The sequence below is a fragment of the Rhopilema esculentum genome, chromosome 15 (genome assembly GCF_057945365.1).
Source record: "Rhopilema esculentum isolate cy_ngs chromosome 15, ASM5794536v1, whole genome shotgun sequence".
Lineage (NCBI taxonomy): Eukaryota > Metazoa > Cnidaria > Scyphozoa > Rhizostomeae > Rhizostomatidae > Rhopilema > Rhopilema esculentum.
Genome location: NC_142829.1, coordinates 7,577,669 through 7,591,531, shown reverse-complemented (window position 1 = coordinate 7,591,531; position 13,863 = coordinate 7,577,669). Strand labels below are relative to the sequence as shown.

Sequence of the window (13,863 nt, the reverse complement as noted above, 5' to 3'; positions counted from 1 at the left end):
GAGTACTCTCTTATATTATTAATCAGGACCATTAAAGAATCATCACACAGATAAAACAAATTTCTAAAATAAAAAACAACAATTTTATTTCAGTTAAGACTCCAAAAACTTTCCAATCACAGATTTTGCATAAAACTAGGCAGCTGCATATTTCTCTTATTTTTTCTTATACTCTTTTCTTTAAATTTTGCTTTGAACCAGTTTGTGAGTCTTCTTCTATCGTTTGGTTGGGGTTTATATTCAGTAGGTTCCTCTGTATATGGCAATGCTGCCATGTTTTCATCGATTGTGCTGTCTTCCAAAGGATAATCGCGCAGAAATGTAAGATCTTCGTTTCCTTTCATGTCAGTTCTCCTTTCATGCTTCAAAACCTCTATTTTTTGGATTAGAGGTGAATACAGCTGAAAGTTTATTTCAACAGGTTCATTATCAATGACATTTCTAAGGGTAAAGCGTGCATGTAGAAGGTTCTCTGGTGTTGACTTTATGATGCAGATTCCTACAAACCTACAAAAGATTAATATTATTGGGCTTCAAAATAATATTGTTAATTCAAATTTGAACTTACTTTGGTTATTTAATGCTACAGTAATGAATAAAAATTGTAATTTTTTAATCATAAAGCTTGCTTGCAAAAATAATTCATTTTCCCAAAAAAGTATGAGATAGTACTATTTTTTGGTAGATTTATTCATTGCTCTATTCCAGACCCCTCAGCTTGAGAGGCCTGAAAAAGCTGTAACATTGATAGTACTAATATTACTGCCTTTCTGTGTGATTTAGTTATGAATTGTGTGCCTTGATAAAAAACATTGCTTTGAGGCAGACATCTTTGCTACTTCTTGAATAAGACAATTCACTAAAACCACCTTACCTTAAAGAGCCCTTTGGAGAAAAAGGCTCAGCCCTGGTCACAGCCAATATACTGCCAACACAGAATTTTGGTATATGCAAGACTTGTCTTCTTCTAAAAATATCTTTTTGAACCAAGTAAGTAAGGACATCGGCATCTGCCTCTTCCAATGTTTCAGGGAATTCTTGGATGCAATCTTTCTCCTCCCAAATAAACCTTGAATGCAATACATTACAAATGTGTAAAAAATAAATGCAATTGTATATGTTATTTGTTTAAATTCATCAACAGATATGAGTTGTTTTGTGAGATAGTAATGCATGAATCATGTGCAGATTTTAAAAAAAATATTGAAGCAAATCAATGGATATGAAACAAGCCTCCTATCTCTACATCTATATAAAGGACACCATTATGAGACTTCTCTTTGCAAGTGGGCATTCCACAAAACTATATCATTGATACAGCTTTCATCTAACACAAATTTAATGAAACCTGTGAATGCAAATTTATTGAATTTAATGAATGCAAATTTAATGTTTACAGGATTTTAGAATTGCTGGATGTTTGCTCTGAATTCTCTTTCAATCTATATAGCCTTTAGAAGTGGTATACGAAACAAGATTATACTACTTTTGATTAAGTTGTGAAAAAAACAGGGAACTGAAAATAATTAATGCAAGAGTGAAACTGTGTCACATATAATTTTTAGTATTCTTATTCTATGAGAAATAACACTTGTTAATTATTTCAAAACATGTTAATTATAACATATAGTATACAGTTACGTTGAATGAATGAAATCATAATTTCAGCTTCTTGAAAAATACAAGCGACAATTAACGATAATCAAGATAATAAATTCTGACATGACTTCAATTACGGAATGTGGATCATGAAAATAGACTTTAACAAAACTGTTTCTCTTTATGACAGTCACAAAAGTTAAAAAAGGAAAAATAATTAGATTTGAATCACTGAATAGAATAATTAGATGTATCACCAAAGAATATTTGCAAAAGCAGCTTATAGTTAGAAAAGTGTTATGGATTATCAAATATTTGGGAATGCTTGCGCTCAGACCAACTGCAAGCTCCAGTCCGGAAAATTCCCATTTCTCTCAGAAGCTTCTTTCCAGCTGCACTGAAGCTGCACTGGAGCATCACATGTTTCTCGTATTTTAGACGAGCAAAAAGAGTGATGCAGAGAGGCTTCAGTTTTTCAGATTTTTCAAATTTCACAATTTTCATCAATCTGTTTTCTTGGAAGAATGGCTATTTGTCATGTTTTCGCTGGAGTTCACTGCATGCTGCTCATGACCAAAAAGAGAAGCTGTTTATTGCGGAAAATGTTATGCATTGACTTTAACACTACATTGTATTTATTACTGGTAGAAGCATTGCAAGAATTTTAGAATTACGCTGCAAGCGTAGCATACTTTGATGCTATGCCACTGCTAAAATGATCATGACATTAGCAAGATGCCCAGTCAAATTGTTCTAATGAAACTGACATTTCCTTCTCAATAAAACACATTTTGATATTTATGGACAATAGATTCCTCCAAATATTAGACAGATTTCTACATTGAGAATTTTAAAGTCATGCTTTTTTCACTTTGAGGATTGGTAATAGCTCCAATAAAACCATACTATTTTGTACAACAAAGCACTGAAGGTATAAGCAATATAATGTATGAAGGTATGTAATAAGTTTTACCTTGGTTTCAAAGGTTCTCCAATAACTGTTGGTTTTGAGCTTGGGTGTTTTACATAAACAGATCCTTGGTCAACAATGGCACTACTTTTTCTTAGTTGGTACTTTGCCAGGCTAGACAGTGTTAACTTGTTAGAGATTTCTTCAAACTAGAAGACAGATGTACTTGATTAAACCAACGAACTTCTCAGAAATCATTGTATTTAGGAGTTTAAGAATAAAATTCCATAGTATTTCGATAATTACCCAATGCAATACCTAGTAAATTGCAATCCATACCTCATTGTCATCAGCAAAATGAATTCCAGATGCAATATTTGTTGCATTGAGTCTAACTGTAAAATGATTAAAGCAATAGAATAAAAAGATTGCTAATAGCAAATACTCATTTGAGGGGGGGGGGGGGGGGGTTAAAGGGTAAAATTCTGTGAAAGGGTACAATACAGGGCAGTGGTGAGAACAAGCGGAAAATTTATGGCATGAGATTTAAACTAAACTAATTTCAACATCATGATGACAATTTCATATCTGAGGTCTATTTTTGAAAAAGATCTGTAGGAAGCGAGATGCTAAATGAAGTCAACCCAAACCCAGACTGCATAGTATCACAAATGCACACCTGAGATATCTTTTTTAAAATGCCCCTGCAAACCCAGCAAAGGGTGTGGCATTTTGAAATCTGGGCCTGGCATGGTTGTGTCAATCATGTGAATTTTCTTACAATGAAAGTCTTAAATGATATAAATGAGTTTCTCTTAGTTTGAAACTGCCTGATTATAATTGCTCTACCACATCCAGTTTAGCTGTCCACAGGCCTGTATTCTGAGGATCTAACATAGTGTGTATACTATTGTGCACAATTGAAGTGCACATTTAACAAAAATGCACACTTGCACACTTGAAATTTTGCTCTTGCACACCCGAAATCTCATTCGAAACTGCCGTACTCTGCAGTCCCCTGACCCTAACAAAATCAAGCTTCGGCTAGCAGATAACTTTCGTTCTCGTTGGGTTTACATGAAAATGGAAATGCAGGTAATTCTCTAACGACAATAGAAACGGAAAACGTTATGAATTTACAATGACAACTATGATTGTATTAAAAGTATTTTTTTGGGATAAGCACCAGAACAAAAAATAATGTTATTGCTTTTGTAAAATAGGCCTTTAACCTGACGTGGATGGCTTTTTCTTCTTTATGTAGAGTTTCTGACGCCGCTTTCGTTCCTCTCTCCTTTCCAGAGCAGTTTTGTTTCTCATCAAAGTGACATCTACATGGATTTGTCGAGCACCTAGCAAATAGACAGGGGATAAGTATGGCCGTAACACTGTAGCACACAACCTGTTTGTAGCTGCCATCTTTCCTCCCCTCTTGCCCAAAATTAGTGTTGTTGTTGCTGAATTCTCACATTGCAGCCTCGGTTTAATTTGCTTTCCCCAACTTTTACGATCTAAATATGAAAATCCATGGCTATTGAGTTCAACTTTTAAATGAAAAATAATTTTGAAGGTGTAAACCGAATTGATGGAGCTATTAGCTTAATGGGGTGCCCAGGGTTGAAAATACTCTAAATAAATCTCATGGCAAATTGGTAGCCTCGAGTCAAAGAAAACAACGATGTTGTTGATGTTGATTTATTCAATCTAGAGTAAATTTTGCACACTCTCGCACTTGACACAATCTTGAAATGATAAAGTAGTTATTCTTACCAGGTTATTGTACTGACGACTAGTTACGTCATTAAAACCTTACTTTTAAGTCTATATTATAATCTTTGAATGATGGTGGCGCGTAAAATATTGAATACCCAAGAAGGTGTTTCTTCGATATGACCCACCGAATCGCCAGCTTTTGTTCGAATCCAGCTTAGAAGCTCGACGCACAATTTCGGCAAAGAAAAAGAAGGGAAACAACAACCAAAATCAAAGTTATGGATTTCGAATTTAAAAGCCGCCTGAATGATAGCAGAGAGCGAGTAGAAGACTTGTTTAATTTTGAAGGTTGTAAGGTTGGCAGAGGGACATATGGCCATGTTTACAAAGCACGGTCAAAAGATAGGTATGCAAAAGTCTATGAAAGAGGGTAGAGCTAAGAATGTGATCTTTATGTAAAGTTTAAGAAAATTGTGATAAAGCTATAAAAAAAATAGAAATTACCAACTTTGAAGTCTGCCATTCTGACACCAGAAGCAGAGTCCAGTAATTAAATAACTTTTTAAGTGTTGTTCTTAGCTATTATGATTGAGGAGGTTGCTCAGGTCCATTAGTAAACAAAGTTTGAAGATTTGCAGATGGGGCACACTAAAATGGCAAAAAATTCTTATATTTGAAACTTAATCTTTTTCCACAAAAGGGATGTCACATCCCACCCCCCTCCCCCTATAGTGAGGAGCCTGACATAATAACAGGGTCAGTCTCACACTTGTTGGCCAACCTGGGGGGAAATGGTATGCAGAACTGGTCTATCAAAAACTGGTTTATCCAATTTGCAATATCAATATCTCTGATGTGCAGGTATACATTTGAACTTTGTATGCATGCCAATGTGCAAGAATTTTTTGAAATTTGGGGAGTGTTCTGTCTGCTCTCTCTTGCTTATAAATTAATAATAGGGGCAAATGTGATGATTCAATGGATCAATTTTCCTGTCATCTTTTCAGGTATTCTGTCATTTTAGGTCATTTTTTATCAAGTTCTCTATTGTCTTGTTTTGAGAGCATAACAATTATAGTTTCAGTTTCAGTTCCATGTATTTATTACTCAATCCTAAATACAATTCTACAAGATAACATTTCAACTAAATACTTACAATACATAATACCACACAAAACAAATTAAGCTTACAGAAGACTAGAAAAGAACTTTACATGATTGTATTTAAGACTGATTGATTAAGGAGGAGCTCTCTAAATAAGTTAACTAATCAAGAGAGAGCCCTCCCATAAAAATAAATAAAACTAATGACATATTTTAATAAAAATAAATCAAACATATCACCACTGGTATTTGGTATTTGTATATAACACTGGTATAATAACACTGGTATTTGTATTTGTTGCTACCTATCATCCAAAGGTAGTTTTTAGGACACTGAGAAGCTATGCTTATCGAGCAGTGTCCTGGTCCTTCCTCTTGATGTGACCACACCTCGTGATTTCTACACCTGTGATTACAGAGAGCTGGCGATTCTCCTCAATCTGGGTGAAAGTTTGGTCATGCCAGGGACTCAAACCACTGACCCTTGGGTCTGTAGTCAGAGCCTCTAACAACTGGGCCATCCTTGCACCTAGCACTAATATTACCAAGGGATGCTTAGTTTTCCAGACCAGACACATATTTCAATTGCCAGTGAAAACAAATAAAAAACCAAGTGTCAAAAATGCAGCTTTGTTTTTCAAAAATATAAGGGGATAATCTGGATAAACTCTGCATACCAGATATAATTTGCCACACTAAAAGTATATGCAAAAGTATATATATATAAAATTATATATAAAAGCTGAAAAAAATAAAATACAGTAATTTAAATTGAAAACAGAAGATACATATCCCCTAATTTCAGTGGAAGGGAAAGCATTAAAAGGTCAAGCTGATCTTATTTCCATAATTGTTCCCTCAGAGGTGCTGGTTTAGCAGGAAAAAGAAATGAGATGAAAAAAGAATGATACAGGAACTTTTGACTGTTGTTAGTTACAAACTAGTCCTTAATGGTAGGCAAGTCAATCATGACAGACATCCTCTGCATTTTTGCATATAAACCTTAATAAAAGATGATTACTAATCAAGCTCTATGTATGTAGCATCGTTTTGGAAAGAAAATAAGGGATACTGTAAGCAGGCCCTGAAATGAGCAAAAGTTAGGAGCTTGTTTAATTAAGCTCCTGGATTCAGTTAGGCACTTGATCAAGCTTGTAGATTATTTTTGTCTTTTGTTCGTGTTTTCTTGAATGTGCGCAATCAACAGTAGTAAGAAATTGTTTGCAAAATATAATGAAAACAAACTGTTACAATGACCTTTAATGTACTTCAAGAAGGATTAGATACCTAATATGAATATGCTTTGTTTATAAACTTTATGTACATCACCAATGTCTCATAAATGTTATTGCCAGATGATTGCAAAAAGTTGTTCCAAACCTTTTTAAAACTACAGCTTTAACTACCCAGAAAAAGTGCTAACATAGCTGTTGAAATACTAAGTGCCTATAGTATTTTTAAGCATTCGCTATGGAATTGTTTTTCAAATGCATTTTTCTGTTGTGATTTGATATACTAGCTTTTTGTCATGTGTGTCACTTGCTTGGGTCACAAAAAATGACAAGAAATGTGTTAATTGATGAGTCATTCATTCCTCCCAATTTACTGTTTTGTGCGAACGATCTAACCCTTGCCTGGTTGGGTTTGCACAAGTGCTTACACAATTGCGAGTGATCGTTCGCGTCAAACAAAAAGGCCTGCAACACAGAAGCGAAGCAAGTGGAACATAGCACATGTGATCTGAACATTACTTGGGATTTGTGAAAGCCATGAAAACTTTACACTTATGTTTTGTAATCAAGCCTGTAAATTAAGCCTAGTATGTGCGCTCGTGCTCGATCGAGCACTCTCTCATTTCAGGGCCTGATTTCATCTCATTTTCTCATGTGAAGGCATTGAGAGAACAAGTTTCTAGTCTATTATGGATACCAAAGAGAAATATCATCCCTGTTTGGTCATGTCAGTGTTATATATCGACAAAAGGCTTAATATTAAGATAAAAACAGTGATGATTCAATGGCTCTTCTAAACCTTGAGCTGATTTGTCAATATAGGCAGCATGTTGTCTCATTCAAAGTTTTATATTTTCAAAGTTGAATAACTTTTTAAATTAGCTCATTTTTTTACACAGCAAAGATTCAAATGATTATGCATTAAAGCAGATTGAGGGTGCTGGTGTGTCAATGTCTGCATGCAGAGAGGTTGCAGTAAGTTTCCTGTCAGAAATTTACTATCCTTCTAGCTTGGCCTGGTGTTAATTTTACAACAAATTCTTGTATCTATCATAACTTTTTATATTTTACCTAATTTTTTTAAGTTTTAAACTATTTTGAAAGAGCTGAGAAAATGTAAATAGTTCAAAAGAACAAGAGTTTATTTCAAATTTCTTTCATATAACATTTTTACCTGCAACACCTTATAAGATTATTCTAAAAGGTATAGAATGAATTTTCACTTATATCTTCAAAGTGTTTCAGATTTGCAACATAGTGTATGCATGATCAAAAAGGTTTATTTATGGGATACAAGCCTTTCTGAACCATGTTTTTGTAACAAGCAATTACTGACTTCTGACCTGGAAGTTAAGCTAACAAATCAAATGCCCATGTGCACTTCCATGCCCATCTAGTAAGCCCAAGGCAGACAACTAAAGTGGCTACATTTCCATCAAATCTTGGAGAAATTGCTCTCTAAGGGTGTTTTATTTGATTCATTTTAAGAAATCTAATCTTCTGGAAGCAAGAATGAATCAATATTTAGTCTCAAAAGTTCGGAGACTCTCCAACACCCACTATGGTGTACAGTAACTTTATAGCTTGTAAAAACGTTATGTTCAATTACTTACTTTCATTTATTTCATTTGATCCTTTTGAAAGTCTCAAGTTTCAAAATATTTACTTTGTTCGCCTACGTTTATGAAGCCTAAAATAAGATTACTTTATGAACTTTTGAAAATATCCCCTGCCTCATGATTGTATGTACATAATCACACCCAGAAAAAATAAATCAAAGTTTAATTATTTGTACTTTGATGAAATTATTCCAAAGTCAACTTTAAATGCATATACTTTTCACAGATCTCTTTCCCTATCGCATTAGAAACTACGAAAACGTCTTTTTGATGCAGTGTTTTTTATGATTAAAGTAACTATTCTTGTCAGAGAAAAATTGCACTTTGTTTAAAGCGTTTTAAAGTGATGTCAATTGAAATTTTGTTTGCTTCTGCTCCAGCTTCTAAGGGAGTTGAAACATCCAAATGTCATCTCTTTGAAGAGAGTGTTTCTGTCCCATGCTGATCGCCGAGTATGGTTACTCTTTGATTACGCTGAGCATGATCTTTGGGTAAGCATTTTCTGTTGCTTTTGGTGAATTTTCTTCATTTTTCCCTGAAAGTTGGAGAAAAAACATTTCATTTATAACTGATGCAAGCGAATTCATCTGCAACAGCAGAAACATAATTGACGGTCGTATAAAGGGTCGCCCGCAAATATTTAGCAATTGGTTGCGAACTTCCTTACAACTTCATAGACCAATGGCCGCTTTATTCTCATCGTGTTGTGCCATTTATTATTTTTCCTTTGCTTTTGGTAAGATGAAAATCCAGAGAGAAAAAAGATTTCTAAAGACCGTCATTTAGCTTGTAAGCGAGTCAATTTTGCTGTTTATTCACCCATTGGTTTCCACTTTCTAAAATTTGAAAAACCCAGAGGAGGACATCCTGTTTCAGAACCTAAACTATCTTATCAGTTTCTCTCTATGCTCAACAGAGGCACCGAAGCGGATACTACAACGTGCTGCGTGTAACTGATAATTTTTGCAATTTAAACGAAGGTATCCACGTTTTCACTAAGCGGATGCTGTTAGATTTTTAAATAATCGTCGAAAATTTTACGGTGTAGGCCAACGTCTCAGCATGATATTTCCACGCCCTTGGAAAGTGATTCAGTTTTGCGAAATTAGCAGATAATTTGCTTGCGCCTAATATGGGTTTATTACATAACATAATACATCACGTGAACAGCAGCAGGTTACAAAGAGCCCATAACACATTTGAATGTCACGTGTTTATAAAAATGCTGAGTGCTAGCCATCGATTAGATTATAAAGTATAGATACCCTTTGCCGAAGGGCAAATAACTCCATCGAAATCTCGTGTGCTTTTGGCAAAATTATCTGTTTTTGAGAAAAGTCCTCAAAGTCCTATTGTTTTGACAAAATCTGTTACGCTTTTTCGAAAGAGTGTTACATCCTTTAGTTCTTTGCTGTTGTAGAAAAGCTTTTGTAAACTTTGATCTTAACAGATAATGCGATTATCTGACTGTAATTGGGCGCGCTTCGAGCTATTGCCGTGGTGATTATGAAGAATGAATTTAAATAAAGCAGATGATTTGCTTGTTATGGCTTGGCATACTTTTGTGGTCAATCAGAAGGCATCGCTTATTAGCAAAATAATTATTTTTAACTGAAGATCAAAGAGGGCGATTCTATATGGTTTTAGCAAAGTTGCCACGACAAATTTTAGCTTTATAAACTAACTATTTTTTGCAGAAGCTTGACATGCGTTAAACGTTGGAATAATGCTAAACGTTGGATAGTCCTTGAAAGTTTGGATATACCTATACATTTTTTTATCAGAACCAATAAATTTAAGTTCAGGCTGACTGTTCTTAATTTTTTCGAAAATCTGAGGCTGGATTGTTCTTAATTTGTTCTTAAATTAAGAGGGTGTAAGCAGTGCTATTGCTAGCTTTTTCGCTCTAAGGAGGTGTTTAGGTCTCATTTGACAACAAAGTGAGTGAGACAGCCTTAATTTGCTGACAAATTTGAATATTCACTGAAAATGCACCCACACATCGCTAAAAATCCTCGATTTTGAGATAAAATGTAGTTCAAAATTTCAATTTGCAGAAGCTCAGCCTCAGCTTGTTCTTAATTTGTTCTTAACTTTTGACCAGTTTTGAGGCTCGTGTTATTATAAAATTGTTCTTATAAGAAAAAAGAATGTATTGTCGTAAATTAATTAAAAATGTCAGCTGTCTGATAAACATAAATAAGATACGATGCAAATTAGATAAAGAAAAGTATCTGTTAATTTATAGCATGAATCATATTGTATCTAGGTCCACCTATAGCCATACCAGGTCCTCTTTGCCTCTATGCTAAGTGTTGCTGAGATATCAAAAAGGACCATCTCAATCTAAGGAACGATATTTACAACCATGTGCTTGTGTTTCTGCGTTACAACCATGGCCTCTTCGATCCACAACTTGGTATATATATTTCCTAGCTTGGCGTTTTCGATCAATATTCTGACATTTTATACCCTGAAGAGTGTCAGACGAAAAGCTTAGGTATGTTGCAAAATATTTGTTATTTTCAAAGCAATTATTTGATTTTGTAGCATATTATCAAATTCAACCGTGCTTCTAAAGCTCAGAAGAAGACTTTGCATGTGCCCAAGAGTCTTGTCAAGTCACTACTCTACCAGATTTTAGATGGAATTCATTATTTGCATTCAAATTGGGTTCTTCACCGTGACTTGGTAAGTGAAAAGGACCAAACATTGCTTGCTGTATAGTGCAAATCTTTTTGCGTTTTCGTAGCACAAATTTCATTGCTATTCAGCTAAACATTTGTTTCATATCTCAACTTTTAACTTTCATAATAAAGGAAAGACATCTGAATGAGTTCTGGAATTCAAACAGATTCAAACAGGGTTGTTTGCCTTTATAGAGAAGCATATCATATTGTTACATCCTTCCAATTTGCAAATATCAAATAAATATGTTGCTTTGCCAGTTTATTCTGTTTGGTACCCAATGGACAAAGAACCGTCTTTAGGCCTCTTCTTTAAATGCCATGATCAGATGAGAAATGAATTCGAGGCTCTGTTGTAATGATTTGTTTTATACTGGTCACATGTATAAACCAGCCTGTAAACATCTTAGAGATTTGATCTATGGAGATTTACAACTTTCTCTGACATGTTGCATAAATTCTGCTGTAATTCCAGCCACTCACGAAGCCGTGACTTCACTTTTGGTTGATTCCATCCGCACAACAAGAATGGCATCTTGTCAGCTAACATTCAACCATTTATGATATGATTCACATTTATAAAAATTGAAATTTGGATTCTGAGCATTAATTTATCGAAATAGACTGGATAATAGTCTTCACTGCTTGCATCTTTAATGCTTATTTGCAGCACGCGTGTTTCTGTGAACTGAGATGCAAATTTTAAAAAATCTCCTCAAGAACATATCGCCCTTGTCGACTTAGTTTAAGCTCTGCAGAACCAACGCAAATGAGCATTTCTTGTTAGAATGTTATGTTTTTGAGTGTTATAAAGAACATTATTATTAGAATTTTAGCAAAGACCATTTTTATTATGCACATTTTCATTAAATTTCATAGTTAGTAGATGCTCAGATTATCAAATATTTCTCTTGACCAATATCTGCTCTAATTTGAAATTGGTTTCGGTATTTTTGTGTTTTTGCCGACTTTCTTTCTCTCCATTTTAGAAGCCGGCAAATATTCTTGTGATGGGCGAAGGACCGCAAAGAGGCATAATAAAAATAGGTTTGTATGCAAAAGCTAATATTTCCCAAATAGAACAAAATCCTCCTTGTGAGAAATTACCGTGTAAGATATTGAAAGGAAACCGTAGCAGGCTATAGAATTGAAGCTGAAAATTAAGTTTTTACAACTTCATGGTCATTTGTAAGTAGTGTCAATATATAAAAAGAAATGTATAGGCAGATGTTCATGAGAGGCAGATTTCAGTGTCCTTTTTATTGATCAATTGCTACGATTGTATTTTGTAACAGTTTCCAATTATATTTCTAACTAGTATATTTGTATGAAGATAAGTCAGCGATGGTGGTTGTTTGGGAGAGGGTTGGTGTTTTCTTAGGTGGAATTATAACTGTGAAGTGTCAACAACTTTTACGTAAATGCTGTAGAATGCGCCTTATAGATTTTTTCAATTAACATGTTGGATTCAAGCTTTCTGTTAAAGAACGTTTCTGACAAATGGCTGATTTTAGAGTCTCCTTTACTTAACTTTTCTCTTAAGCTGTCGTTATATCTTGTCGCATCAAGTCTTTTTGCTATGGCTTTGTTTATCTTACCACGAATCCTTTATGTTATTTAGCTGACATGGGATTTGCTCGACTCTTCAATGCCCCTTTGAAGCCACTTGCTGATTTGGATCCAGTTGTTGTGACATTCTGGTACCGTGCTCCAGAGCTTCTTCTTGGAGCAAAACATTACACAAAAGCGATTGGTATGTCTCCTACTCTTATCTTCAGCAACTTATACTGGTCACTGAAGTCATTTCCCTGTTTTGTATTGTACCATTCTTAATATCATGCGAATTGACGATGCAAATTGTGCATGGAAGCAGAGTCCAGAAAAGTTGCTAACCTTCCTCCAGACAAAAACATCCTAAAAGACAAACCTTCCTCACAAAGTAATATAAAGTGGGCGTGGCTTAGGTGTGTCATAGGAGCTTCTATTGTTTTTCGTGGACCTTTCTCTGATCAGTGGCCGAGTGATGTTTTCCTGACTCTGGATGGAAGTTAATAAAGGTTGCCTGATAGCTTAGAAAAGGGCCTATGAGAGAACAATGAATAGGTTGTAAAATTTAATTGAAAATATTGGCTTAAAAAAGGCCTTAAAAAAGAACAATAAAAATGTTGTAAAATTCATGGGTAAGGTGCAACGTGGAAGTTTGATAAAACATGTGTTTTATTTTATCAACTATGGAGACGCCCCTTTGATGCGTTTAGTTACTGCTAATTCTTTTTCTATATGGAGCGCCAAAATATTATCTGATTTTTATTTTATTAAGGCTTGTTATCCGGATGCTGTTTTCATGAAATAATTTCTTCCGTAAGCTTATTTCTTGCGATTGTACAAAGAGAAAAAACATTCTTTTGATTTGAAACGTGATAAGTAAAGTTTGTGTTCTATAATATACAAATGTTGTTACAAAAATTTTTCATCAGCGATAATTAGGCACCCAACTTTGCTTAAGAAAAATTGATCTGATAATCTGTTTAAACTTTAGCAAATGGAAGGAAAGATTTCGTTATTTTGATTTAAGGCTATCGTAATCCAATACTGCAAAGATAATCTGGTGATAACTTAGCTTTTTTACATATCAATCCCAACTTTAAAACTTTAGGCAAGAATCGGATTATATTAAGCAGAACTTGTATTGTTACATGAATCAAGGTTAGTTGGTCGTGATACAGGTTGAAATTTTACGTTTATAATCAATTATAATCATAGCGGGACACCGTAGACCACGTTTAATTATATCGACAGCAGTTATAATTTGTTTTATTTTTTCAATGATTTCTTTCCAAATTTATGTTATATTGGTTCTGAGTACGTCAAAAAGACAACAATGTGATTTATATGTCGAATTAAGAATAATTAAACGATAATAGTTATTAAGACATTTTTACTTTTTCATGAAGCGAAATCTTGGCCAATGTCTGAGGCTAACATTTGCAAATTAAATT

General features: G+C 34.3%; 2 protein-coding genes across 3 annotated transcripts in view; one reads left to right on the top strand and one right to left on the bottom strand.

Annotated features, from left to right (window-relative positions):
• Nucleotides 1-60: 60 nt before the first annotated feature.
• Nucleotides 61-3,958, bottom strand: LOC135685451 (large ribosomal subunit protein bL19m). Its single transcript, XM_065201399.2, has 5 exons — nucleotides 3,742-3,958; nucleotides 2,849-2,904; nucleotides 2,573-2,718; nucleotides 875-1,069; nucleotides 61-507 (listed from the first exon to the last, which is right to left on the bottom strand). Exons 1-5 carry the CDS (start codon nucleotides 3,926-3,928, stop codon nucleotides 117-119), a joined length of 975 nt encoding a protein of 324 aa, XP_065057471.2. The 5' UTR covers nucleotides 3,929-3,958; the 3' UTR covers nucleotides 61-116.
• Nucleotides 3,959-4,134: 176 nt separating this feature from the next.
• Nucleotides 4,135-13,863, top strand: part of LOC135685448 (cyclin-dependent kinase 8) — a 45,361-nt gene continuing 35,632 nt past the window's right edge. The window contains exons 1-6 of one of the 2 annotated variants that reach the window (XM_065201393.2): nucleotides 4,135-4,628; nucleotides 7,458-7,533; nucleotides 8,558-8,668; nucleotides 10,728-10,868; nucleotides 11,854-11,911; nucleotides 12,486-12,617. In XM_065201393.2, the coding sequence (XP_065057465.1) occupies nucleotides 4,501-4,628; nucleotides 7,458-7,533; nucleotides 8,558-8,668; nucleotides 10,728-10,868; nucleotides 11,854-11,911; nucleotides 12,486-12,617 (646 nt within the window). In that variant the 5' untranslated portion in view covers nucleotides 4,135-4,500. The remainder of the gene's footprint in view (nucleotides 4,629-7,457; nucleotides 7,534-8,557; nucleotides 8,669-10,727; nucleotides 10,869-11,853; nucleotides 11,912-12,485; nucleotides 12,618-13,863) is intronic. The other variant, XM_065201392.2, reaches the window with a different exon arrangement.

Bases quoted from the DNA above. Each gene is read 5' to 3' on its own strand.
- LOC135685451 (XM_065201399.2), bottom strand. From the start codon at position 3,928: ATGGCAGCTACAAACAGGTTGTGTGCTACAGTGTTACGGCCATACTTA. The intron at 2,719-2,848 runs GTATGGATTGCA...TCTGTCTTCTAG, and splicing joins ATTTTGCTGATGACAATGAG to TTTGAAGAAATCTCTAACAA. The intron at 508-874 runs GTAAGGTGGTTT...AATCTTTTGTAG, and splicing joins TCTCCAAAGGGCTCTTTAAG to GTTTGTAGGAATCTGCATCA.